The 27,961-nt window shown below is 45.2% G+C and overlaps 1 protein-coding gene and 1 long non-coding RNA gene across 2 annotated transcripts; both read right to left on the minus strand.

Annotated features, from left to right (window-relative positions):
- Positions 1 to 11,085: 11,085 nt before the first annotated feature.
- Positions 11,086 to 15,317, minus strand: LOC135290232 (uncharacterized). Its single transcript, XR_010352964.1, has 4 exons — positions 15,051 to 15,317; positions 14,650 to 14,784; positions 12,699 to 12,931; positions 11,086 to 12,416 (listed from the first exon to the last, which is right to left on the minus strand). It is a non-coding gene; the product is annotated as an uncharacterized LOC135290232 (long non-coding RNA).
- An 8,357-nt stretch (positions 15,318 to 23,674) lies between these two features.
- LOC135286009 (uncharacterized) lies at positions 23,675 to 27,034 on the minus strand. The gene is made up of 3 exons (XM_064398871.1): positions 26,834 to 27,034; positions 24,620 to 25,725; positions 23,675 to 24,349 (listed from the first exon to the last, which is right to left on the minus strand). Exons 2-3 carry the CDS (start codon positions 25,244 to 25,246, stop codon positions 24,272 to 24,274), a joined length of 705 nt encoding a protein of 234 aa, XP_064254941.1. The 5' UTR covers positions 25,247 to 25,725; positions 26,834 to 27,034; the 3' UTR covers positions 23,675 to 24,271.
- Positions 27,035 to 27,961: the final 927 nt, after the last annotated feature.

Raw genomic sequence — 27,961 nt, forward strand, 5'->3', positions numbered from 1 at the left:
TGTCACCCTTGGGAGCTGAAAGGTTTATTTTCCTCAGACCTCACAGGAAAGATGGCACAGCTGCCTAACACTGTCTCCAAACTTTGTGGAATCATTTAGGCAAACACAGCATTTATGTTTCCTGGGGGACAGATCTGTCAATGTCATTGACCCCCATGGAGCAGTTCTGGATAGGATTCAGTTGCTGAAACACTCTTTATTTAAAGTAGATCCTCTGTCTTTTATTTAAAGTAGATCCTGTGTCTTTTCTAAAGAGCCTCATGTGGATGACTGGGATACCTTTGAACACCTTTGTAGGTGTCTCCTTTCAGGCAAGTAAATCCACCCCAAGCTGGGTATCTACTGGAGGTCGGGCTGGATCGAGTCCTAGGGTTGTTGACTATAAATGCAGTGCCTATAGTGGAAATTCAGACCCCAAATTTACATGGGAGCACCCAAACAGGGGTGTTCTCACCTGGAGGGGGTCTCAACCTGCTCTGCCTCCCAGGTGCCATTCATGCAAACCATTTCATCCTGTTTTCATTCCTCTCAAGCAAACTTGGGAGGAGAGAACAAACTTTTGTTTTGTTAGAGGATAATGCCCCCATCCTCCACATAATAAACCCCTGGCCACACAAATGAGGGATGACGAGGAAGGACTGGCCTGGAGCACAATTTTCTTGGTGCTTTTCTGTCCACTGACGAAAATGGTGGTACTTGTGACAATATGGTCAGCAATTAGGTCTCTGTGGCCTTTCCAGGCTGTGTTCCATTTTCCAAAGACTCCTCTGTCCAGCAGGACAAGAGCTTGCTTTGCTTTCAGAGCAGCCAAGGTAACTGTTCTAGGAAGAATTTGACATTTTTGTCATGGTTGGCCCCATCATTCCTTTGTTTATTTATGGTGACATCAACCATGACTATGGCTTACAGAAAGTTGTGCAGCTCTGGAACTACATTTTAGTTTTTCCTTTGAAGAGCTCTCAGGAAAAAAAAATGTTACATTCTCTGGGACATAAAACCTTCACTTGATGGATAAGAGTTTTGTTTATACAAGAGCTGGAGATGAATGCCTGAAAAACCCATGCCCTAATCCTTCTCCTTACAGCCACAGCTCTGTAAGATGAGAGCTCATGTCACACCTGCCTCCTTCTTTCATCTTATAAAATATTTATTCTTTCTTCCTCCATAAAGGTTGCCAACACTTCTCTCCCTTAAAAAAAAGGAAGAGAAAAGAAAAAGAAATTGGCATATTTCCAAGAGAATAGTGTCTCCATGAGAAAAGTTGCATCTTCAAGTCTCTCGTATTTTAATTTTCTTTGCAAGACTTTCAGAAAGGAGGGGTTGTGAATAGATGAAATGAGAAGTCACTTCTGCCCCATCAGACAAACTGCCCAGGTGATGAACTAGAATAATCATTAATTTAATCATAAAAGTATACTCCCTTAGGGTGGGAGTATAGTCCAGACCCTCTCATGCCTTGAGCATTGCGTGGCACTGATGTTCCAGCAAATCCAGTTGGGTTGATAAAGCTCCAAGCCAAATGGACTGTAGTGCACACCTGCCTGGTTCCTGCCATGTTTATCTGCTGCTTAATGTGGGGGCTCCTGGGCAGCCTGGGCTTTCTGGGGACCTTCAGGATGCTTCGCAGGTGAAACTCCCAGAGCTGAAGATTCCAGGATTGCTTGTCTGGCAGTCTGCCTTGGGACCTGGCCTCTGTTCCATTTCCTGGAAAAAGAAAAGAATCCTGAAGAAATCTGTATTTTGAAGCAGCACCCCAAAGACCCTTTCCAGTACTACCACCTTCATCTGCACAGTGTCAGCAGCATGGGGTGATGAGGATAGTCTCTGAAATCAGCAGGGAATGAGCAACCACTGGATGATGGTGCTGTGTGGCAATGCTGGGAGGCTCCCAGCCCCACACCTGATTCCCCTCATCTCTCTCCTTGGTCTGGCATGATGGGTTAGCCAAAGCCACTTGTCTCCTAACGTGGGCCATGTCAGCCTGTGGGGCCTTCTCTCTGGGCAGAGCAGGGCTCTGATCCTCAGCAGCTCCTTGGTGGATGTCCACCCTGCTGTGAGCCTGCCCTGACCACCCACACACAGCCTGATGGCTCCTGGTGAGGGGGGGAGGTTGGCTCACACAAGGCCTCAGCTGATGTGCAGGTACATTTATGGCAACAATGAATTTGCTGCCTTTCTTTGCCCTTTTTTCCTCCAAGGCTGTTTTCTGCTGCCACTAAAAACACTGGATGTTTTGCAGTCAGCTGAGATAGGAACACGATCTTCCTTTGAAGAGGAATAGTTTCATTCGTGGCTAGAGGTACAGAAGCACAAACCAGAGCAGCCCTAATTCCTTCTACCTTTGCTACCTCTGTTCTTCTCAGGGCTCAGATAAAAAGGTCTCAGTTTCTGCCCCTTGGAACCAGTCATTTTGGTAAAGGGTAAGGCATTGCATAGACTGAACTGCAGACTTGACTGCTGTGGACAGAAGGTTTTTGCCTTGCCTTGGGCAGAGTGGGCAGCACTGTGCATTTCCTGGGATAGCTTTCCTGGGACTGTGTTGAGAAATCTATGCTGGTGGGAGCTTCCTGCAGCCAGGTCCTTTGGAGAGGTACAGTCTCCACCACTGGCAGTAGGTGCAGTCCTCCCTGAGCTCACTGCCTTCCTGGTGAGCTGCTGGCCAGCCTGGCTTCCAGCTCAGTGTGGGGAAAATCCTGGGAGAAGGAGCATGCAGTTGTCTTTTCCTTATGTGGAGTCATTCCCCAGTGTGGCCCCAGCCTTCCCCAAAAATGCATTTCACATTATCACTGATAACTGATCTGATTATTACAGAATAACTGCATTGCTGAAGGGTTGTCAACTTCCAAAGCCCAGCCAGGCTGGCTGGAAGCTCAGGACACAGTCCAGCTGTCAAGTGCTGAGATTGTGTGGGTATGGGAAGAAAATGCTTTTTTTTTCCACCAGGAAGGACTCAGCATCTTCCAGACACAGGCCTTGAGGGGAAGGGTGGGGACAATGAATATTAGCACAGCAGGCGTGGAGGATATTCTCTTTGTTGCCTTTTTTTCAGGTGCACGATGTGGTTCTGTCCAAGATGGACACAGACCAATCTGTGCTGAAAAAGGTACAGAGAGCCTGGAGTGCCAGAGTCACGGAATGGTTTGGGTTGGAAGGGACCTTAAAAATCCCCCTGCCCATCCCCAGGTCTGTCCATCTTACCATCTGTCGAGGTACCAGTGTCTAACAAGGCATTTTATTCATTCAACTTGGACATCTTCACTTCTGATCTTATTGCTCAGTGGCCTTTTGAGGCATCCTCACACTGGATCCACCCCTCACCTTCACCATGGACAGCGATTCTGTGAAGGGTGGTCAGGAAATGGAAAATGAACACCAGGAAATTAATCAGAAGGAGAAAATCCCCTATTTGTACACCAAAAGATCCCTTTATATCTCGTTCTGGGATGTCAAGGAACAGTTTTCTCATCTGAAGTTGGGCTGGATGGAGGTTTTATTACTGAATCATGGAGGACTGTTATGGAACAGATGTAGTAAGCCCTGCCCAGGATTCAGGACCCTCTGTGGGTGAGAAAAGGCCTGGAAAAACTCTGTAGCCACTCTTGTTGCAGAAATTATAATATGTGTGTGTGCTGCTTAATGTAACTGGAAGCTCTTATCTTTATCAGATATCAATTTTTTTCATCAGCATTTTTCCACCGTTGATTCCTGGGCCTCTGGCCCAGTGGGACATGAAGGAGAAGAAATTCTCCATCAAGAACTGAGGGGAAACCCTGGTGATGACAAATTCTTGGAGCTGTCAGACACAGGACACAGCAGGCTGGCATCAACACTGCTGCTGATCTTGTTAGTGAGGTCAGCATGTGGGGAAGAACTTCAAATGTGCTAGAAGGCCACCTTCTGCCCCCAGATGTGCATGTGAAAAAACACCATTTTATGTAAATTCATTTAATTTTTAGCATATTTAAAGTTCCAGTTTTTCCATGTTTGAAAGCTGAGTGAAAACAATTTTCAGGTTCTTGGCAACTTACACTGGAGGGAGAAGGTTGAACCACATAACCCCACCAGTTCCTTCCAAACTCAGCCATTCTGTGATTCTGTGACTAAATTGATAACATCCATTAGATGGACTGAGATGTCGTCCCAGGGCATTTTTGAAGGCCAAAATTATTGCAGAAAAAATTGGAAACTTCTTGTGTAGATTACCAGTTGCACAGAAAATAGTGGATTTAATGCAAATTCACAAAAAAAAAAAAAAAAAAAATTTGAACAGTCCTAAAATGTTGTCAAATGTTTTCACCAAACTGGAAGGCACATATGAAAAAAATTGAAATGAAGCTGAGAACATAATTCAGTTAAATAGCACAGGCCAGGAATTTAGGCTCTTTTTTCTGTTTTAATTTGTCCTCTAGGGGATGAAGGTTTTCTTGATTGTACATATTTTAGGATATTATTTTTCATCCTGTGGTGGCAAACATTTCTCAATTAGCGACAGTTCCATGTCTGGTTAACTTTTTGCAGGGTACACAGATTAATCAGCAAAATATTTGATCTTTATTGAGATTAATGACACTTAGGAGAGGCTGCACCATGAAAATTAACCCTCTTGAATTACTTTTGAATGTTCACTGAATGTGTGCTTTATACACCAGTTTTCCTGCCAGAAAAGCCATCCACTGGCATTCTCACTATGATGTCAGCAAAGGGGAGACACATGAGAGGCAGATTCACTTCTTCCTTTGCACAAATATTTGCAAAATAAGGGTGTGGTGTTTTTGTTTTGTTTTGGGTGGGTTTTTTTGACATCTTTGCCCATCTCTCTAGCATTGGCACCCTTGATTTAACCAAGTCAGACCACATTTCTGAGTCAGACAGCTGGGAAAAACACAGAAGTGAAAGCAATTCACATATTGCTGAAAAAATCACATCATTAAATGCCAAGAGGTTCTGACTGAAAGGATTGAGAAAGAAGCAAATGCCAGTAATTGGCCCCGACACAAATTTATTTATAGCAAAGCTTAAAGAGGGTGAAGTCTGCTCCTCTGGGTTCACCTCTCAGGATCAGGCCCTGGGTCCTGTGGGATTTCATTTCTCAGAGAACCACAGGGATGGCAGATGGGAAAGACTTGTTAGGTCATCCTGTCCACATGCCCCGGCAGGAGCGGGGCGAGATTGTCTCTTCGCTTCGTTCTCAAGCGCCTCATCCAGATTTAAACTGCTCCAGCAAGAAGACTGCTATGGCAAGAAAATTCCACTGCCTACATGTTCTTCTGCAAAACCACTTTTTTTTTTAAGGCTCTTGACGTCCGTTTTGTTAATTTTGTCTGAATTGCATCACAAAAGAGAAAAGTGAGAGTATCGAACATGACCTTGAGCACCTCAGTCTATATGATGATTTAAAATAGATTTATATCATAGTGAAATGTGGACTTCCTACAGTTGGAGTTAATTTTTTTGCTATCCTACCTTTGTGTTTCTTTACATTAAAGTGGTTGGATTTCTTTAAACTTAATTTCCCAGTGTTTACAATGCTTTTTTTTTTTCCTTTTGGCACTTGAGTTCTGTAACTTGCTCACCTGAAAGTTGTTGATAAGTTTTCAACCTTGACTTCATCTGGGTTAAAGTTATTTTTAATCTATGGTTTTTTCTCCTGTTTCCAGGCTGTCTGAAATAACCACTTTTATTAGCTGTGTGGTTGTGTTATACATGCTTGGCACTTGGCTGGGTAGGAGAGGTTGCACAGATATCCGTGTAAAATCGAGGACAGGCACATAAAAGACCTACTGTAGCAACTGGAAATATTATATATTTTTTTTTGTGCTAAAGAGTCATGGGAAAATAGCAATTCAGCAAACACAAAATTCTTCATTTGAAAAAAAACCTAGGTTAAAAGTGATTTTACTGAGTCCAAGGTTAGGCTTCAGTGGAAGCTGGCCAGGATTATGGGCCAGGAACTTTGGAACCTGCCAGATTTGGAGCCCTGGGTGAGTTCTCAGAGGGATTAAACCCAGGAGCAGGGGAACGTGCCTGTGGCACTGCAGCACAGTTGGTATCAATTTCTGATGTGGAACTGATAAAATGCCAGCTGTGGTGGGTGTGCACCATGGTTGGAAACTTTCCAGTTTGTAGGAAACTAAAAATGAGCCATTTACTGACATGAATCCAATTTGGACAGGAAATTTTTTTCCTGTCAACTTGGGAACTGCACTCTCCTGCCAATTACAGTCACAATTGTGGCATTTTGTCTGTGAAACTCCCAGTCTCATGAATGCAAATGAAAAAACCTGTGCAACTTTAGTATCTCTGTTTAGTTTGTAATACAAATGTAATTCATATCTCTGGAGATGAGCTGCTCAATTTTCCAGGTGTTCATGAGCTGCTGTACCACATTCCCTTCCATGCTTGTGAAAAAACCCAGAGAAATTATTTTTTCAGCATCATTTTCAAAAGAAAATTATTAGACTCTGAATCAAATTTTTCTTTCCCTGCAAGGAATTGAATTATATGCCAAAGCCAGCCCTCATTTACTGTAAACCTTGTTGCATGGCAGATATGCAAACACTTAAAGGAGAAACTTCCATCTTTATAGGAAGGTATTTTTATCAGAAATAATTAACATCTGAAAAGACTCAGCTACAATACACATGGGATGGTCTGTTCAGATGCTAATAAGAGAAAAATTTAAATGATGGACTCATCTTTAATGCTTAACTGTTGGCAGTCTGTTGTAAAGTGAAATGAATTTTGCTCTGTTTTTTTTTGTTAGCGCAGCAGTGCCTGCTTTGTTTTTCAGAACTGGCTTTTATTCTACCAGAAAATTACAATCTGCTGAAAGAGAAGGGCATGGGTAATAGAACAAGGAGTAAACTGAAGGAGGGAAGGTTTAGATTAGATATTAGCAAAACATTCTTCCCTGTGAGGGTGGTGAGGCCCTGGAACAGGGTGCCCAGACAAGCTGTGGCTGTCCCTGGAAGTGTCCAAGGCCAGGTTGGATGGGGTTTGGAGCAACCTGGGATAGTGGAAGGTGTCCCTGTCTATGGCAGGGGGTTCAAAAGTGGCTGATTTTTAAGGTCCTATCCAACCCAAACCATTTAAGGATTCTATGAAACTCTGGGAAGCTCTTTTGAGTTGCCATGAGAAGCACAGTCAGCACTGCCTTGGGAAGGGAAAGACCTAAAACTGCACCCCACAGATTTGTGCTGTGGGGAAGAAAAACACCTGCTTGTGCCCTCTCTTTCCTGCCTCAGAACCAGCCAAGGAAGGTCTGTTTTGCAAAGATTAAAAGGAAGATAATTTGGGGAATACAAATAGCAAGAAAAGCAGAAGGTGGAGGTGAGAAAGCTGCAGGCTGAGAGGTGCCTCGGAGTTTCTAAAACCAGGGCTGGGTATGGGAAGGTGGGAAGCCAGAACAGCTGTGGAGGAGGACAGGCAGAGAGATGGAACTTCTCTGATCACAGGGAACAGGTCTGCTGGTCACAGCAGCTGGGAACTGCTGTCAAGGATGAGTTCCAGAAGCTGGTTTTGTAGGCAAACATGGAGCAAAGTCCCTGGCTGCCACACTGACTCCTGGTCCCATTGGGAATAATCCCACAGAGCTCTACAGTCTGAGCCATGCTTGGGCAAGAAGGGCAGCAGATCCAAGGCCAACTCATCTGCACAAGCCACTGATGCCTGTGATAGTAAATTGTCCTGAATCAGGGAATTTCCTGCTCCCCTGAGCTCTGTGGGAATGACCAGGGCACTGCTGAACACTCCTTACATCCAGGACAAGGTGTCTGTGTGAAAATTGTCTGGTGGGAAAGCCTGGCTTTGACTCCTGATTTTTGTGTTAGGGAGAGTGCTGGCTGTGCCAGTGGTTTGACAGTATGAAAAATGACATTCCAGTGTGATCCCAGGGGTGTTTCCCTGCTGACATAGAAATAGGGACTGTTGGGCTTGGGTTAAGTACAGAAGTAGGATCAGCTCTGCTTGGCTGAGCTCTTGTGGGTTTTATGAAGATCCCTCTCTCTAACAGAGTCCCTTTATAATTACTCAAAAGTGGTAGAAAACCAGCATTTAGTTACATCAGGTGTGAAATTAAGGATTATTCGGCTTTCTTATCTGCAAACTCACAGGGTGCAAGCAAGGAGAGCCAGCACCCTTCCCTGGCTCTGGAGCTTTTCCCATTCCTGATGAGACACTGCTGGTGTGGGACTGTGAGGCAAGGTGCAGGGGTCTGGAAATGGATGAGTTTTCCTCTGGAATTAACTTCATGCATGGTTCCTTTTAAATCAGACACCAAGGATTGCCTGGGAAGGGGCTGGTGGGCCCCATGGTTGGGTGGGAGCAGGACAAAGCTCAGCTCTGATGGCAACAGGGTCTCACTGGGGAGTTCCAGCAGCATCTGTGTGCTTCCAGCTCAGGCTGGGGTCAGCTGTGAGAGGCTGATTTATGACAGTCTGGTCAGATGAAGGTCTCAAAGGAGGTCATCCTTTCAATTAAATAGTGAGTTGCAATGCACGGGGCTCTTTGCTCTTCACAGGGCATATTATTATTAGCAACTGCTTCTCCTGGCAGGTTATTCTGGTAGGTTCTCCCCAGAGAGCAGGCCAGCTCACAAAACCTGGATCTTCTTGTTATTTTTATCCAGGAGCAGCTGACAGTAAAAGTGACAAAAGAATTGATGGGGGAAGTGGTCCAGAGCGTGAAAAATCCGGTCGTAAAAGCCAGAGTGTTTGCAATAAAATATCTATACATAAAGGGAGAAGGGGGGGGGCGGGGTAGAAGCAGGGCTGGACAGAAAGCAGAGCAACAAGTTGTGAACACAGAGGAACAAAGTGTAAATCCAGCTGTCAGGGCTATCATATCCATTGGCACCTTGGTCTCCTTTTCCTCAAGGGAGCTCATTCATGTCCATGCCAGTGTCCACCATGGGACAGTGGCTGAACCCACAGGGATGACAGGATGCCAAGGGGTGAAAAAAAGGGCTTGGAGTCTCCCAGGGTCACAGGCAGAGTCAGCAAACCCCTCTGCTGCTGTCTGCCTGCTACAAAGGGGCTTTCCTCTGATGATGAGCAGGATTGCTGCAGGGATTTGGGACTGGGAGATGGTCTGGGCTGCAGAGCAGGGCAGCAAACTGCACTGCAGGGTCAGCAAAAGCAAATCAGGAAGAAAAACCTGAGTTAGTTAAATGGATAAAACCAGTGTGTTGTTAAACTGGCCCAGCTTTTTGGGGTTACTCTGTGTCATTTGCAGGGTGTGAGGCTCAGGAGAAGCTGCTGTTTTGTCCAGTTCTGTCTGGGGACAAGGAAGGGATCAAGAGCTGGCAGCAGAAGGAGCAAGAGAGATACCGGCCCAAAGGGAGGTTTTTCACATACATCAAAGAGCAAACTGGGTGGCATTAGACAGCAACCTCCTGGTGAGGTTTCTTTTGGTGCAATTCCTTGGAAACTGATGCTGAAAACAAAACTGAGTGTGAGGACACCTCAAATCTCTCTCTAGGCTTGATCCAGTGCCCTACTCTTCTATTTCAGAGATGGGAGTGGGCTCCAAAGCATGCCTAGGAAAGGAGGTGCTCTCAGAGGGCACAATTGGTGCTGTCTTGAAATGTCAAAATGAGAGTGAGAGCTTCCATAATCACACAGCATTAGACATTAGAGCTGGCACTGGAGAAAATGAGAGTGATTCCTGGTATCAAGCAGGGGATTTTCAATGTTTAGACTTGTGCTCCTAGCCTGTGCTGGATTGGAGATCCATCCATCCAGTCGGGACAGGGGAGAGAAGACTAATGAACACCAGAGAAGACCCTGAGGTGGATGCAGCCAGAAAATGTAAAGAAATGAAGGAAATGAATTTTTTTTTTCCTTTGGCAGCCCCTTCTGAACTGCAGGATGTTTAACTCTGAAATATGTCTCTGTTACACTCACATGGAGCAGCCTTGGCTGGGTGATGGGAGCATACAGGGGGCAGGAGCTGTCTGTGGCATTTCTGTCAGCATCTGGGCTCTGCAGCCTGGTGCAGGTGGCATAAATCCTTCAGATCAGGAGCAGATCTCCTCTCTATGTAGCATTTTCAGCTGCTGGGCTGCTTGCTGGGAACTGCTTTAGTGAAACAGGGTATCACAAGGGGTGGGAAGTGAGGAAGGCAAAATTCTGGAGTGTTACATCAATATGTGATCCTCATCTGTGACAGAGCCCTCTGTCCTTGGAGAAACTGAAATCAGTTAATATTATGGATATTAGAAAAGTTTATTTAGGCAATGGCATGGAAAGAAACCTCAAGATGTATTGAGATGGTGGCAAATCCTGTAGGAAGAGATAAAGCTGTCCTGTGGGAAGGGTTGGGGGCTGCCAAGCAGGTGCCCACTCTGTGCTTAGTATGCCCAGTGTCCTTCTGCTGGCAAGAGAGGGTTTCTGCCTTTATTTCTGAGGCCTGGCTATTCTTACAATGGTTAGTTTAAAGGACTTGATTTATACCTTTCTACAGCCTCTCAAAGTCCAAGTGGCTGATGGATCCCAAGAGGTGCATATTGCTCATTGCTATCAAAACCCTCCCAAACCAGCTCTTAGCTGCTCTTGGGGCACTTCTCCTAAGAAATCCTCCCCTCCCTGCTGAAGGCAGTTCTGAAGGGAGAGAAAAAGGCTTCAGATCAAGGGAGAAGAGAGGAAGATGCACAGCTTGGCACTGGAGAAAGGCTCCTTGGCTTGCTCCCCTGCATTTGGATGGTGCTGAAGTGCCTGAGCTCCATCAGTCACCTGCATGGGCTGTGTGGGCACAGCATTCAGTGAAGGTCCTGTGAACATCCAGAGATTGAAGGGACACGAGGAAAACTCCAGCAAGCCCCAAGACCTTTGCCAGGACCCTTTGCAATGCTCTGGGCATGCTGGAAATTGATGTCCTTGCCAGTCAGGAAAAGACAAAAAGAACTATATCCCTGGGAAAGGAGAATCTCCAGAGGCTCGTGGAAAACCAGAAACACAAGCTGATTTACAGCAGCTGAAAACCTGTTCTCCACATCCTATTAAATATAGATATGTGTCCTTAATCCCCAATTTTCCTTGTCACCCTAGTCAATAAATAACTGCTAAACTCTGCCAGTGCACCTCTTTCTGCTGCCCCTTCAGTGGATCTGAAATACAGATGCCCAGAGCAAGGCAGATCCTGCCTCTGTTTTTCAGTATTTTAGGGATTTCTTGATGTAGAAGCCACAGCCAGACCACTGTGCTAATTTATCCCAATGAAATCCTCCACAATTTTTAATAAATACTTTGTAATTTCATGCATAATGTTGACCTTCATGATCTCTTTTGGTAATGAGTCCCACAAATTAATTACATGCATTGTGTAGAAGGAAAACCCTTTCCATCTGCTGGTATCAAACCCTTTGCCTGTCTGACTCTGGATGCTGGTTGTGTTCTAACACAACGAGCAGTCAGAAAACACTTTATTTTTGGCCATATTTGGCTCTAACTGGTTCCCCGTTTAAGGAATTCCACCTCAGAGAGCACAAAGGGCTTTATTTCCAAAAATCTGTAACCTTCATTCATGATAAAATCTGGCTTTGTCTGCCATCTGAGGTAATTTAGGCTGAATGGGAGAAACAGAAATGGTGTCCTAGAAATCAAGAAATTTATGTGGAGTGTTCACATGAGGACGATGTTTTAATCACTGAAGTTTTTAAGTCTACAAGTAATTTGTGTTTATTTTAGCCTATCTTTATCCAATGAATAAATAACACTGGGAGGAAGGAAGTCTTTATTAAGGATTCAGCCTCCTTTCCCTGTTCAGATGAAGAATTTGGAGATTGCAATAAATATCCCTTTGAATCCAGAAAAGGGTTTTGAGCAGAACAAAGGCAGGCCAACACTAACACTCCTAATCAAGGGAAGACAGACATATTAAAGTTATCAATCCAAAGCCTTTCCTGCCTTGTTTCTACATCAGAAAAATTTCTGGGTATAACCTGAAAGCCCAAATACCTTGATAATAAGACACAAGTCTTCCATGAGTGTCTTTTTTGGGTAAATATTAGCAAATTTGTCTAGATCTGACTGGAATGTTTTCTGATTAATTTTTTTTTCCCCCATAAAAAGTGCTGATATAATTGAAACTGAAACTTTCCATGGGAACATATTCATTTCAATGAAACCTCAGTCGAGAAAAATATCTCAGGTCCCCATCTGAATTTGGGGCCAGAACCAGAGGGACAGGGACTTTTTGTGCCATTTTATCTGAGCCTGGAGAATGTGGAAATCCCACAGCACAGGGATCACAGTGATTGAAATCCCTGCTGCTGTGAATATCAGCTTTTAGAAAGTGGGGAAACACAGACCTGACAGCAGAGATTCTTTGCAGTGATGATTAACCATGTACTGGGCTCTGTTATCTTGACTCTGAGTCCAGCTTTGGGAAAGGTTGGTAGCCTTCTAGACTGTGGGATTCTGGAATAACAGGAGTAAATATGGTTTCACTTGTGGCAGTGTTTGGAAGTTGGGTAGCTGGGTTGGATGAGGGTGGAACAGAGATGTGAACTCTGGTAAGTGACCTGTCTGTGGGCCTGGGTGAGACCAAATAACCACATTTGTCCCATTCCCTCTGATTTTCTGGGGATAAAAATGATGATTTAACTTCTATTTCTCAGTCAGAAGTTCTGAGAATGTGGAAATCATGGTATTACCCATTCCATGGAATGGAGGGGAGAGACAACTTTGTGCAGTACTTACCTTCCAGCTGCCTTGATCCTGGTCTTTGTTCCCTTCCTCTCCTCCCTGAGCTCTTCCTGTGTTCAGATGTTGCTTATCCTGTCATGCAGGGGATTGACACCACCTGCAAACACATCTGCCTGACTGAAGAGATCAGCTGGGTCATGGCTGAGTTCCTTGAGAACTTCCAGAAGAGAAAGGTGGATGAATTCCCAGTGAGCTCTGTCACCAATTTATGTAGCTTGGATCCATAGCTGCTAAACAATGACTGATCAGGGTTTGTTTGACAGCCGTGGTCTAAACCTTTGCACATGTTAATGTTAGGACATATTTTGGTTCTGATGTAGAATTCCCCTGGGATCAGGCTGTGCTTGCAGGGGCAAGTGGGGGATGAAAATTTTTACTGGCTATGACCTGGGCTTTTAAACCATGGCAGTGTAGAGCAGGTAGTTATTATTGCAGTAACAATGGCAGATGCCATGTCCTAGTGAGGCCAGACTGCTTTCCTTCTCCCTGCTTCCCCCCAGGGCATTCTTTCACCTCTGCACAGGATTCAAATTCACAATCTTGTTCATAAAAATAATTAATAATTAATAAAAATAATAAAATAATTCATAAAATAATTCATTTAAAATGCTGGACAGAGATGGGCCAGGCTGGGAAGTTGCATCTTTCAACCAACTTTCGGCCTCTGCATCCCCAGTGTGATAATGGGGCCAGTCCCCCCTCACTGGCTGCTGCTTTTCAGACCACAGAGATCTGTGCAGAAACAGCTCAGTTTTCCCAGAGAATGCCTTGACAGGTCTGTTTTGTGTCCAGCTCTGCTCATCATGCTGTTTTTTTGTCCATACAGGTGTTTCTGTGTGCAGCCCACAGCCCACAGCCCTGCTTGTGTTGCATCCCAAACCAAACCAAAGGATTGGCAGGAGATGAGGTACAGAGCTCTGCCTCCCACCCTCTGGGTTGCAGGGCTGTGATCCCACCTGGACAGAGATCAGATGGCACGTGCAGGGTCTGTCCTGTCACCCTGCCAGCACTTCCCATCCAAGAACCAGCTTTGTAAATCCAATTGCTCTCTACTGAGCAGCTCCCTGACAGATTCTGGGAGCACTGGGAACATACATCAGGGTGGTGAAAATGCTGGTGGCCAGGCAGACTGGGATGGCTGCAATCTGCCTCTGACCGAGCCCTTGGGAGCTGCTGGAGGGGAGCCCCAAAAAACTCAGAGAGTACAAAATCTGCTTAACATCACTGCAAAGTCAATGCTGCAGCACGTGGGGGGATCAGTGATCAGAGATGTGCATTTATCAGGGTTCTGTGCAGGCTGCTTTTAACCCCCTGGTGTGGGAATACCCACATGTCTATTTGAGATCAGGGTGGTCATGGCCTGACAAGAACTCCAGGAGCATTTGAGTGTTCTCAGCCTCATGATGGGATTCTTGGGACTGTCCCATGCAGGGCCAGGAGCTGGACTTGATGCTCCTTGTGTGTCCCTTCCAACTCAGGTTATTCCATGATTCTGATTCTACTGGGCCAGAGGTCAGGACAGTTTCTTCTTTGGCTGCTCAGCCCTGACCTTGCTCTTGGCAGCTTCCATCCCCCTCTGCTCTGACCCCTTATATCCAGCCATGCTGTAATCCCTGTAAATGTTTCTTTGTCCTGAACCCATTGAAGGCTGTTTTCTCTCCTGCCTGTCTGTTCCCCACAGGATAACGGCAAGATACAGCAGTGAATTCCTGTGGGAGCACACCTTAGCAGGAAACACTGCAGTGGGACACTCAGGGATTTCAGCAGGCATCAGCCACTAACACACAAAAAAACCCCCAAACCAAACAATCCAGGGATGCAACCCAGAGTTTGCCTTTTCAGGGATGAGGCTGGAAATGGGCTGGCATCGCCATCTGCTGCAAGTTCCCAGAATTAACCGAGCAGCTCCAGCAGGGAAATACCTGCCTGAGATTGAAACACTGACCAGAGCAAGGGTGGTGATGCTGGTCCCACACCAGCACTGCTGCAGCTCAAGGGGAGATGACCTTCATCCTCAGCATTTTCAGCCTGATTCTCCTCTCAGCAATATTTGGGGCATCAAAGAACAAATTGATGAGTGCTGGGGCAGAGGAAAGAAAGAAAAGTAATGGGCAGTGGAGGCTGGACCCCTGTTATTCATAGGGAGCATCTGAGTCTATGACGTTGCTAAAAGTTTTTTTTCTAACTTATCTTTAAGATAATTTATCTTTTCTATTTAAAATGGGGAGCTGAGATCACACCAGAAAAAAAACCCCACCAGTTTTATTTTCTAGTCATGGGGGCAAATAACAACAGAAGTTGCTATATACTATAACTCGGTAGCCAAATAGCCAAATTTTTATTTACCTCAGTCTCAGTGTTTTCATCTGCTTCTTTTCTGTCTAAGGAGAAAGCAAAACTGTGTTCACGGGCACCACCAACACAGCTCAGCTGAAATAAGGATCTGGGGCTCTGTGTGTTTCATGGCACAAAGTTAAAGGCAAATGTTTGGCACTAACCTTATTCAAAGGAAGATATTTTATTTGAGTTTTCCGGGAAGAAAAACAAACAAAAAAATTTGAATTATTTGAGCAAAACCACAGCTTTTTTCTCACAGCAAAACTTGATTTTGCATAACTTGCCTTTCCTACTGAGCAATTGTTCCTGCAGACAATTCCTACAGTCCTTTCAGAAAGGCAGGGAATCACCAGCTGGCATCTTCTGGGCTGTATGTAGTCAATTAGTTCAAACCAATTAGGCAATTATTGGGTGTTACTAAACTGCAGTTAATTTCAACAAATTTGAAACAGCTGAGGAATTTGGCATCAAAAAAGCAAATGCAAAGGATTTCCCAAACCAGGTACTTCCCTCTCTGCATTCCCTTTCAGAAAATTTACCTGTGATGTTGCCCTTGGCCCTGTGACAGTGAGAGAACATCATCACCTTCCTGGGCAGGGGATCACAGGGGTGTGACTTCATCCCAGAATGAGGCAGAAAAGCCTGTCCTGAACCCTCTCTGGAAGGGTGGATCAGTTGTCCAGATTGCTCCAGCGGGGTGCAAAACCAGCCAGATTATTTGGGGAGCAGACTGGGATCCCAGTGATGGCACCCATCTGGACGTCGCTCTAAGAATATTTTCCCTCTAAAGCATTCCCTTCCCTCATGTGGCATTCTTTCCAAACAGGAGCTGGAGCAATAAAAAGCAGAAATGAGACTTGGAAATGGGGCTATCCCTAACTTTACAGAGCAAAGCACTAAATGGAATATGTTTTTATCCAAGTTTCTGGGGGTTTACAGAGAATTAAGAAGTTGCCTAAACATCTGGCACTGTTCAAAACACTGCAGGATACCCTACAGGTATTTATGGAAGGCCACTAAACCCTTCAGACACTCATATCCTCTTGTGGCAGCTGGAGGTTGATTTGAACACCCCATCTGGTCTGAAAAACCTCTGTTAGGACACTAAACTGCACCCTTAGCACAAAGCAAAGCTCATGTAGACAATTCCATAGCCAGTCCTAGGATATCCTGAGTTGGAAGAGACCCACAAGGATCCTCGAGTCCATCTCCTGGCCCTTCCCAGGACAGTCCCAACAACCACACCATGAATCCCCAGTCAAACCCTCTTCAGCTCTGTGCACTCCTGGGCACCTCATGTTGTGCTGGACTTGGTCTGGACCCTGGGGAAGGTGCAGAGTTGTTCTGGTGGGACTGGAGAAGAAAACACCCAAAAACAAGTTCTGGGTTAGCGCCAGATCACTGTAAGGAGGGATCTGAAGTGCAAGGAGGTTGAGCTGGAGCAGCAGACAAGCACTTGGCTGTTTCCCAGCACTGACTTTACCCAGAGCCTTCAAATGACCATGTGAACAGGATCCTTCAAATGACCATCCTACAAGATCCCAAACATCCTCATCTTCCTTCTGATCAGCTGAGAAGTGATTGCTGAGATTTATTTGAGCTGAAGCTCGCAGTGACAGATGTTGGTGACCCTCTGTACTGAATATCATGTTTCAGGAAAAAAAAAACCAACCCAGTCCTGTTGGATCCAATAACCTGGTCTTCAACAGGGTCCTTCACCACTATGTGACACACTGGGTGGCAAAATGTCTGCTGAATGTAGCAGTGGCATTTGAACGGTTGTGAAGAGGGATTTTTGACTAGAGAATAGAGAGGGAGTACAAGGGGAGTAGCTTTAGGCTGAAGGAGGGTAGATTTAGGCTTGGTATGATGGAGAAAGTCTTCCATGTGAGAGTGGTGAGGCCCTGGAATTGGTTGTCCAGATACGCTGTGGATACCTTATCCCTGGAAGTGTTCAAGGCCAGGTTGGATGGAACTTGGAGCAACCTGGTCTAGTGGGAGGTGTTCCTGCCTGTGGCTGGGGTTGCAACAAGATGATCTTTCACATCTTTCCCAACCGTAAATATTCTGTGATTCCATGTAGGATTTGATCAAATCAATATGTGACTGAAGATAGAAACCTGTGTCTGTGTACTAATTTTCAAGGGGGAATCACTAGGGAAAAAGCTGTGAAGGTTCGTAGTGAAACAGGCCACTAAATACATTCCAGCACAAAGCTGACAACAGCGAGGGCCACATGTGATATGCCTCTGGAATCCTAGCAGGGTTGATTTATCTTGGTGTTAGGCCTAATATACTTAAAAGCCCTTTATAAATAACCCAGGACCTTTTGCACTTGCTGTTTTACAGACTTGCTTTGTTTATTTGACTGGTTGAGCTGGGCCTGTAATTTTTAATGAAAATAAACTCCTTGTCAAGGACCTTTTCCTTTTGGGACCTTCCAAAGGACACATAGAGCAATTCTGTGCTTCTTCCCTGCTTCCCAGCAGTCCCATCAGTTTTTATCTCTTTGCCTTATGAAAGGCAAGGCCTGGGGAAAGGTTAACTGAGCCCCTGTGGGTTGTGTTTCTTCAGGCCCTCAAAGCAGAATCATAAAAATCATAGAATCACAGAAAGGTTTGGGTTGGAAGGGACCTTAAAGATCATCGAGTTCCCTGCATGGGCAGAGACACCTTCCACTATTCCAGGTTTTTCCAAGTTACATCCAGCCTGGCCTTGGACACTTCCAGGGATGGGACATCCACAGCTTTTCTGAACAAGGAGTCTTCTAATTTTGGGCCTGGTTTGTCTGAGGGGTAGGCACTCAACATGCAAATAGAGCTCAAGTTCACCCCAAAGGATCAGGAGGAATCTACAGAGGAGGGTGGGTGAGAGGCAGACAGGTGACTGTGGTCATTGTTTGGAAAGGGGGTAGGAGGGTAAATCCCATCTCTTCCTTTTCCTAATATCCAGCCTAAGCCTCCCCTGACACAGTTCCAGCCATTCCCTTGGGTCATGTCTCTGGTCACCAGAAGGAAGGAATCAGCTGATAGGAGGAACTATATTTGCTACATCTTCATTTATCACGCTGTTTTTTTTATTTCTGCCCTCTGACTTTCAGGTATTCTCCATCTGGGAAGAGTTGGTTCATGTTTTGCTCTAGAGCTGTTTTCCCCCTGTACTTTCCTTATCTCTGGCAGCAGCATTTTTCTTCTAACAGATTCCCGGGATCAGCAGAGGGAGTGCAAGAGCAAGGAAAAGAGAAATGCACACTGAACGTGAGGGGGTTTGGTCTGAGTGCTCCATGAGCCTGGCTCAGGGATCAATGAGCCCTCTGGAGAGGGGACCCTTCTGGCCACCTGCTGAGCCAGTTCTGCATTTTCACACAAAAAAGGGACATCAGATGTTCTCAGTAATCTTTCTTCTCTTGGTGGATATGAGAAAATCTCCTGATTGCATTACAGCAGCAGCAGAAAAAAGCAAATCAAGTAAGTGTGAACTTAGGATCCAGGTTAAAAGATTTTCATCCAGATAATTTAGAAATCAACAACATTCACACACAAACACACAGAGAAAAAAAGTAGAAACTTGTGAAAATCACCTAGTCAGCTACTATTTCACCATTTCAGAGAGAACAAAGGGGATGAAGTGCTTTGTGCTAGTCAGCAACGTGACTCGGTGACCCTTGGTTTGGCAATGACAAATGTTGTCTTTGTTATCCAAAAAATCCAAGGTCCTCACATCTAGCACGTTGCACAAGGTTGCATTTAAGCACCACTGAGGCCAAGGAGATTTGAGCACACAGCTGAGAGTGCTCTGCTGAACCACAACCCCAGCCTGTAAATATTTGTTAACTTAGCCCAAGAGCACAGGGAACACAAATCTTACAGACCCAATGAGTGGCTGGTGTAGCAGTCAAGGCACTCGACCCTTTCTCTCATTTAACAGAAACAGAAAAAAATAGTACTTAACTATTCAAATATCTGCCCTTCATTAATCTTTTCCCAGTAATTAATAGCCCAATAAGCAAGCACATCATACAGCTACTTATAAGGACAAGACATTATTGCCCATTCCATTTTCAATGGAAAAAAGCAAAAAAAAAAAGAAAAAAAATCTCCCCAAAGCATTTAAACTGTGTAATTAAGATAAAACCCAAAAAACAAAGGCCTTCTCTCACATCTATCTGCCTCACTGTGTGATGGGACCATTTTTTCAGTGTCAGCTCCCCAAATAATGACACAATAGTAATGAGTACAAATGACCTAAAAAGGAAAATACCTGAGCCAACACTCACAAGGTATCTCAGGGGTTTCAGCTCCCCTTACCCAGTTTGATGTAGGCATCATGAAGATGTAGACTGAAGAGATCAGCTGAAAGAATGCTCAGATATTTTGCTGAATTTGGGGTGCACCCAGCCTTTGCTGTCTGATCCCGGGCTGGGGAAGCCTCTTTCTGTACATTATTACTGAGAAATGCCCAACAGGAGACAGATCCTGAATCCCCAGCCTCTGCACTCCTGAGGAATGCTTCAACTGGGAACACTGAATGTCCAAGGTGAGGTGTGTGGCTTTGGTAAAAGCATTCTCAAGATGCTGTGGCTCTCCTTTTGGAAAACCTGTGGAAGGGCGCTCTCCCTGGTGCACCCTCCTAAGACCAGTGCTCTGGAGGCTGTTGGGCTTCTCAGCAGCCAAGATCCAGGAGCAATTTCTTGGGCTGGCCCTGAGAGAGTTCATTCAAGAAGGGTTGGGTCCAGCTGTTCCAAGCAGCGAAGTGATTTCATGAACCTCCTGTAATGATTGTGACAGAAACATCCCTTGCTGTGCACAGGGCCTGCCCACCAGCCCTATGGAATCTGCTCCCCTTAGGCTGCAGAAAACCCTTCTGCAGAGCCCAGGGAGCAGCAGACCTGTGCCCATAGAAGCTTTCTACCCTCGGGCATGGCACCGACTGGAACAACCCTGGGTGTGTTTTTCTGACACCAGTTTGGTTTTCCAGCACCCGTTTGCTGTGAGTGGCTGCAATTCTCCCAGAGCCTGGAGCAGCAGGGCAGAAACACTGAGGAAAATTCATTGCAAACCTGCTGTGGGTGCTGCAGCAGAAAGCTGAGGCTCTGGATTGTTGAGGGCTGGAAAAGGCCTTGTCCATCCTGATTGGAGCCTGTGGAGGGCTCTTGGTTTCATTTTCAGGTGTGTCTTCCTTGTGTCCCAGAGCTGTGGTGCCAGGAGGTTTGGTTAGCCACCCTGGGGGCATCCACCTGAGCCAGGAAGGCAGGAGATGTGGAGGAGCCTTGTGACATTCCAGTGTCCAGGTGACGAGCCATGGCCCATCCCTGACACCCTCAAGCCACGTGAGTTTTTATTCCCATTCTGAGGGCCAGACCTGTTTAACCACTCTCACATTTCCTGACAGCACAGGGTGGTGGAGGTTATCAACAATGATTGTTTGATGTGTTTAATTGGCCTGCAGTTAATTATAGAATATTTCTTTATAAAGAAACTCATGAAAGAGAGCTGCCAGCATGGCTGATGCACTTGTCATTCACGTGGCCTGCCTGGGGGATGGCAAGGTTGGCCTTGTTCAAGAGTTTTAGGCCTGGCTCAGGAACAGTCCTATTAAGTTTTGTTTCGTCGGGCCAGGGTTTTATGAGCCTTTAAAAGAAAACTTAATACACACAAAGGATAGCTCAGCTATTACCTTTGGAGGCAAATAATGAGCAGGATGGCTTCTGCTGCAGTGTTGGAAACCAAACTGTTTAATAAAAGGAAAAACAATAAACAGAAAATCCGATCCAGGTACAGAGGTCTGCTCCTGGTAAAACACCTTCACAAAAGCCTCGCAGTTTTTTTGTCTTCTCTTTTTCTACCTGATGGCCTAGGCGGGATCTTTTGGCTCTCATCCAATTAGGTGACCCCAAGGTTTTAGTGAAGTCTCTGGGGTCCTATAAGGTGGCTTTTCACCTGATCGTTGGGAGAAACTTCTCGGCTTTCTTCCTTTTTTGGGGGACAAAGGCTAGTTTGTCCCTCTCTCATTGGGGGCATCCCCCTACACTCCTTCATCTCACCCTTTACTATACATTTAGAAAGAAAGAGGAGAAAGGAGTATAGATTAGAATGCCAATAATTTTTGCTGCCAATTCTCTATCTTAACTTTGGTGAAGTGTTTTTCCAGGTAGGCTTCAAATTTCTGGCTATATGTGTGACTTTTACATAGAGGTAGGTTTAACAACTTTTTTATCACAACAATAACTACAAAACTTTTTCAGTGCAAAACTTTCTTGTAAACAATTTTAACTAATGCAAACTTAGAAAACAGTCTTTGCTTCTATCCGTGGCTCAGTTGTTTGTGCATTCTTCTTCTGGTGCCGTCTGCTGCTTTCGGATCGGCTGCACTTGTGGCTTGACATTCTTTGCAGGGATCCATCGAAGACCTGTGTTTGTAGAAATGCATGCAAACCCCCGGCCCCATGTTACAAGAGGATGGGGTCCTGAAATCTGTCCTGTCTCTGGATCCTTGATGAAGACTGGTGGTCTTTCCTTGAGCTTTGCCTGACTGGTATTGCTGAAATGCCTGAAAATTGGTGGTACCTGCTCCATAAAGGAATTGTTTAAGAAGTTAAAAACATATACAGCTTTATTCAGCCTCTCTATTGTAGAAAGCACTTCTGTCCCCCCTTTCTGTCTTTCTAGTATCATTTTCAATGACCTGTGTGCTCTTTCTACAATAGACTGGCCTGTGGAAGAATGTGGAATACCTGTGGTATGTTTGATACCCCAAGTTTTGAAAAACTCTTGCAATTTATTAGAAATGTAGGCTGGTCCGTTGTCAGTTTTGACTTCTTGAGGAATACCTAGGGATGCAAATGCTTGTAAGAAATGTTTAATCACATCTCTACTTTTTTCTCCTTGATGTGCAGAAGCAAAAATTGCTCCTGAGAAGGTATCTATTGATACATGTATATGTTTGAACCTTGCAAATGACTGATATTGAGTGATGTCTGTTTGCCATATCTGCAGGCTATTTAAGCCTCGAGGGTTAACTCCTGTTGCTATTGCTGGTATAGCTAATTTCTGGCAATCTGGACATGACTGAACAATTGCTTTTGCCTGATTCTGAGAGATGTTAAACATTCTTACTAAAGCAGGTGCATTTTGGTGATAGAAAGCATGGCTCATTCTTGCTTGTTCAATAACATTAGGAAGTGTGTGCTGGATTGGCATGGCTAACAAATCAGCCATGGCATTTCCCTCTGCTAAGAAACCTGGAAGAGAAGAATGTGAGCGAATGTGCATTACAAAGTAAGGTTCTTGTCGAATGGAAAGAAGTAAGATTAACTGTTTGAGCAAACTATATAACTGATCATTAGCAACTTCTTTTAGCAGAGATCCTTCTGCTCTTTCTACCACACCTGCAACGTAAATTGAATCTGTTACTAAATTAAAAGGAAATGTGAATTTTGAAAAGACCCGTACAACTGCTGCCAACTCTGTAATCTGTGCAGAACCATCTACTTCCTCAATATCTGATTCCCATTTTTTTGTCTCTGAATTTTGCCAAGCAATCACAGATTTTTTAGACTTCCCAGAACCGTCTGTAAAAAATGTGATTGCCTCAAGGGGTACATTACTTCTTAAAGGTTTATGAATTAATTTTAAAGATGAACTTAATAGCTCATGTTTGGGACAATTGACTGAAATTTTTCCTGCAAAATTTTCCAAAGCAAATTGCATAACTTCTGAATTTTGAATTAACCATTCTAAGTAGATGGTTGTGACAGGCAGAAAGATTTCTGCAAAATCTCTTCCTGCAAGGGAAAGCATTCGAGATCTAGCCTTGATAATCAATTGTGAAATAATTTCAGGGCAAGTTGTTATAGTTTTACCCAATTGACGCGATAGGAAAACCCACTCTAAGATTATCAGATGGTCCTTCTTCTCTAGATCCCACTGGAATATCAAACCATGAAGTTGTGGACTCTCCCCTAAAACTGCAAACAAAAAGGACAGGTTAGGATTATACCGATGAGCCTGACGTGACTGGATGGCTCTCATCACTTTCTCTAAAGCATTTTGAGCTTCTTTGTTGAATTCTCGCGGTGAGTTTAAGGCTGTGTCTCCTCTTAACAAATCTGCCAGAGGAGCCAAGTCCTGATTTGAAAGGCCTAGTAGTGGACGAAGCCAGTTCAGAGTGCCTACAAGCTGCTGCACTTCATTCAAGGTCTTTGGATTTGTCCTTAGCTGGAGTGGCTGCGGAGTTACCGTTTGTTCTGTGATCCTGTATCCTAAATATTTCCAGGGAGGAAGTGTCTGTATTTTTTCTTTTGCTACAGTGAGTCCTGCTTTCTCTACTGCTGAGATGACCTGATCTGTTGTCTCCTGCATTAATGCTTGGTCCTTTGCTGCTACTAAGATATCATCCATGTAATGTAATATGAGAGAATTTGGATATTGTGCACGAACTGAGGAAAGTATTTTTGCAACATACCACTGACATATACTCGGCGAGTTGCGCATTCCTTGTGGTAGAACGAGCCAATGATATCTTTTCAAAGGTGCTTGCTGATTTATGGATGGGATGGAAAATGCAAATCTTGGTGCATCGTCTGGGTGCAAGGGAATATTGAAAAAACAGTCTTTTAAATCAATAACAGCTTCCAATCTTTTGGAATCATAACAGGAGAGGGTAAACCTGGTTGTAAAGAACCCATTTCTTGAATTACTTCGTTAATTTTTCTGAGATCCTGTAACAACCTCCATTTCCCACTGTTTGGCTTTTTGATTACAAAAACTGGAGTGTTCCAGGGACTAGTAGTTGGAGTTAAATGACCTTTGGTTAATTGTTCCTGCACTAACTGCTCTAAAGCAGCAAGTTTCTCTTCAGGTAAGGGCCACTGGCTGACCCAAATGGGTGTGTTAGATGTCCATGTAAGTTTTAAAGTGTTATGTCCATCAACAGCTTTTGTTAAAATCCAGTTTCTAACCTGAGATGCCATTGTGATAAAATGTCCCGTCCCCAAAGAACTATATCAGCTCCTACAATGAATGGTCTTGTGGTGGCAACACGACCTTCAGGCCCCTCAAATGTGACTGCGTGCGAGCTTCGAAAGCTCTCACAGTGACCACCAATACCTGCTAGCTGATCCAGCGTAGGCACGATGGTCCAATCCTGTGGCCATTTCGATCTCGATATCAGAGTGACGTCTGCTCCGGTATCTATCAGGCCAGTGAGGGTGATGGCTTGCCCGAGGTGCTTCAGGACACAGGTGAGCTGAGGCCGCCCGCGGCTGATGTGCCTGGTCCAAGCGATGACAGCTGTGTTGTTCTGTGACTCTGGTAGGAGGAAAGCTTGCGCTATGGTTAACCCTTTGGGTAAAAAACATGGAGGGTCTAGACACAAAGCTAAGACTGTAATTTCCTGTGAACAGGTGACAGACAGCACAGTTGGAATGACATAAAAACCTTCTGCATGGGATCTGCTCACTCCCACGATGAGGAACTGACGTGGTTGTGGTTCAGGTCCCAGCTGTCCTGTAGACACTGTGTGAGCAACAGCATTGGTTAGCATCACTGGCTGGGCTGTAGACAGCTCCAGTCTGGTACCTGGGGACATTGTGGTCGGAAGTCCTGCAAGGATGTGTTGCAGTTCTGAACTTGGTGGCCTGTGGTGGTCTCTGGCCTCTGGTGCAGTGGTTTTTGTATCATTGCACGCCACTGCCCCGTGCTGGACTGCACGTTTCCCGGCAGATGGTACGAAAAACCCTGTGCTGGGTAAAAGCTGTTAGTATTGTGACAGAAACCTCTGCATCCACTGTTTCTTGGCAATGGCCTTCTGCGGGTCCTAGGACATCCCCTTTTAAAATGACCTCTCTGACCACACGAATAGCACGAGTCCCTTGGAATTTGTTGGTTCTCAATTGCACCTTTGAATGCTATTAAAGCTTCTGCTAGGGTTTGTGTTTGCCTTTCTACTGCTTTTTCCTGCTGCTTTAGGGTGTTTTCTTGAGCTGTTGTGATGGCACTGGCCAATACTTCTGCCTGCATGGCTGCTGCATGCTCAGGGGTGCTCAGGCGGTTGCAAGCATCTACTAGCTGTGTCAGGGTGGGCTCAGGATCCTGTGGTAATGTACGTAATGCCTTTTTACAGGTTGGGTTTGCATTAGAAATTGCAAGCCGTTTTAATAACTCTTGTCTGGCTCGGTCTATTGGAATCTGCTTTTCTAATGCCATTTTTAAACGGTCCAAAAACTTAATATAAGGCTCATCTATGCCCTGTTTTATTTCTGTGAAATCTAGTTCTGGCTTGTTGCCATCAGGGACCTGTAACAAAGCTGTTTTTGCTGCTTCTTTGACATCCTGCAATACTTGTCTACTAAGAGTTCGGGCTTGTATTTGAGGATCTGTATGAGCTCCTTCACCTGAGAGCTGATCTATAGTCAAATTTGCAGTAGCTGGAGTTCCTGCATAACCTCTTAAAAGGTCGTTTAACAAACGTTTCCATGCTAGTTCCCACAAAGAAAATTCTGTTGGAGATAGCAGGGATGTGCAAAGCTGTTTTAGATCATGTGGAGTGAATATGTTTGCTGTGAAGGTGGCCTGTAATAGGCTTCTGAAATAGGCAGAATCTCTACCATACAGACGAGAGGCTTTGCAAATCTCTTTTAACTCAGCAAAGTTAATTTGTTGCCATGTAGCCCTGGGTCCCGGACCTGCAGTGTATTTCACAGGAAAAACCTTCAATTTCGATGCAATTTCCCACTCTCCTTCCTGAACTGCATCCTTTCTTATCCTCTGCCAGGTATCTGTGACTCCCTGTGTGTTAAACTCTTCCTTAGATTGTTTGAAATTACATTGTGGAGCATAGGAATAGTTTGTTTTTTGTTCCGGTAAGTTATCGGACATGGGCGCCGCCATTTTGGACAGGGTCAGTTCCGGCGCATCACTTCCGGTTCCCACGCTCGGCAGAGAGGGGGTGTGCTGTCCTGGGCTGTGGGCGGGGAGCAGGGGCAGGGACACCGACCGGGCACCGCCTAAAAAAGGGGTGCGTCCCTGCTCTGATGGACAGGAGCTCAGAGACGAGCCACCCAGGGACTCCTGGGAGTCCGAGGAGCCACGCCCACGAAGGACAGAGCTGGGCTCGGGGCTATAATGGCGATTGCCACGTGCTCTATTGTTCTCAGACTGGATTCTATCGGCTCGGCTTTTTCCAGTTTTACTGTCAAAATTCACCGATTTTGAACGCCAAAGCAAGGTTTTGAGAGGAGATAGAGAGGACTTTGCTCTGGTAGGGTTTTTGGAAGACGGGTTTTGCAGACAAGCCTGGCCAGGGCTGGTCTGCTCCCCCCTTTCTCGGGATGGGGTCGGTGGGGCAGGCGGGGGGGCAGCTGGCCTGGCTGCCTCCCGGCCTCTCCACCGGGGTTTCTCGGCTGGGATAAAGGAAGGTTTTTGGGTCCCCTCAGAACTTCGCTTTCTCCTGTCTTCTCTGTCCTGCCTGCCTTCTGCCCTCTCCCTGGTCTTTGCTTGCTTTTCATTTTCCATTATTACAAATTTCAATACCGTCCTGAATATTGGACGCAGCTTTAAGTTGGACTTCTTGTTCTTTTCTGTGTTATATAATTTCAGTCCAACTGAATCCCAGAAGTCTGGATCGAGTTTCTGAGACATGTCTGAGTTTGGGAATTCTTTTAAGACCCATTTTACAAGCTTTTTAAGCTGTTTTTTGTCAAACTGAATATCTTGGATTTCCAACTTATAATTAAAATACGAAAAAAATTCCTGCTCAGCTACTGACAACCGATTTCCCATGGTGAAACTCACCGAGTCTTCTGGTCGTCCTTCTTGGTATAGACTTTTTCCCGGGTCCTGGGTGCAACAGTTTCAGCTTAGCCGATTCACAGTATCCTCTGAGGGTGTGTGCCGTTTGCTCCCGTCCCGTCTGAATTATAGCCTCTTCTTCACCGGTATGAGGCTTCGATTTGGGATTCCCTCTAAACCCCAAATCTCTTCTTCTGAGTTTTCTTTTTTAACGCGACAAAAAACTCAGGTGCAGGCCTGCTTCCCCAAAAACGCAAATACCAAGGAAAATTGTCCTATTTTGATTGAGGTAATCAAAAATTCCTAGACCATCTTCCTCAATATGAGAAATTCTGTCCAGGTGCCACGTATTAAGTTTTGTTTCGTCGGGCCAGGGTTTTATGAGCCTTTAAAAGAAAACTTAATACACACAAAGGATAGCTCAGCTATTACCTTTGGAGGCAAATAATGAGCAGGATGGCTTCTGCTGCAGTGTTGGAAACCAAACTGTTTAATAAAAGGAAAAACAATAAACAGAAAATCCGATCCAGGTACAGAGGTCTGCTCCTGGTAAAACACCTTCACAAAAGCCTCGCAGTTTTTTTGTCTTCTCTTTTTCTACCTGATGGCCTAGGCGGGATCTTTTGGCTCTCATCCAATTAGGTGACCCCAAGGTTTTAGTGAAGTCTCTGGGGTCCTATAAGGTGGCTTTTCACCTGATCGTTGGGAGAAACTTCTCGGCTTTCTTCCTTTTTTGGGGGACAAAGGCTAGTTTGTCCCTCTCTCATTGGGGGCATCCCCCTACACTCCTTCACAGTCCAATCCAGCTGGAGTTACAAAGACCTGCTCCCAGGTGTTCTCTTTTGTTTTATTTAGTCTGTTTGATTCTATTTAGCCTTTTATTTTCCCCTGCTGTTTTCTCCAGGGAGCTTAGTGGGGAGGAAAGAAGAAGTGAGTTTGCCTTGTTGTGAATTTCATCCCTTCTGCCTCCTTCTCTCCTCTAAGACCACAGAGTTTGCCTTAGGACCCTTCCTATGTGGGGAAGCCCGGGGTGGGATGGAGCTGCAGGGCTCCTGGAGAGGTCATTGATGCCCCACACGTGGCTGGGCCAGCGCTGGGCTGGGCTGAGAGCAGCTGGGCCTGCAGCTCTCC

The sequence above is a fragment of the Passer domesticus genome, chromosome 1 (genome assembly GCF_036417665.1).
Source record: "Passer domesticus isolate bPasDom1 chromosome 1, bPasDom1.hap1, whole genome shotgun sequence".
NCBI classification, from domain to species: domain Eukaryota; kingdom Metazoa; phylum Chordata; class Aves; order Passeriformes; family Passeridae; genus Passer; species Passer domesticus.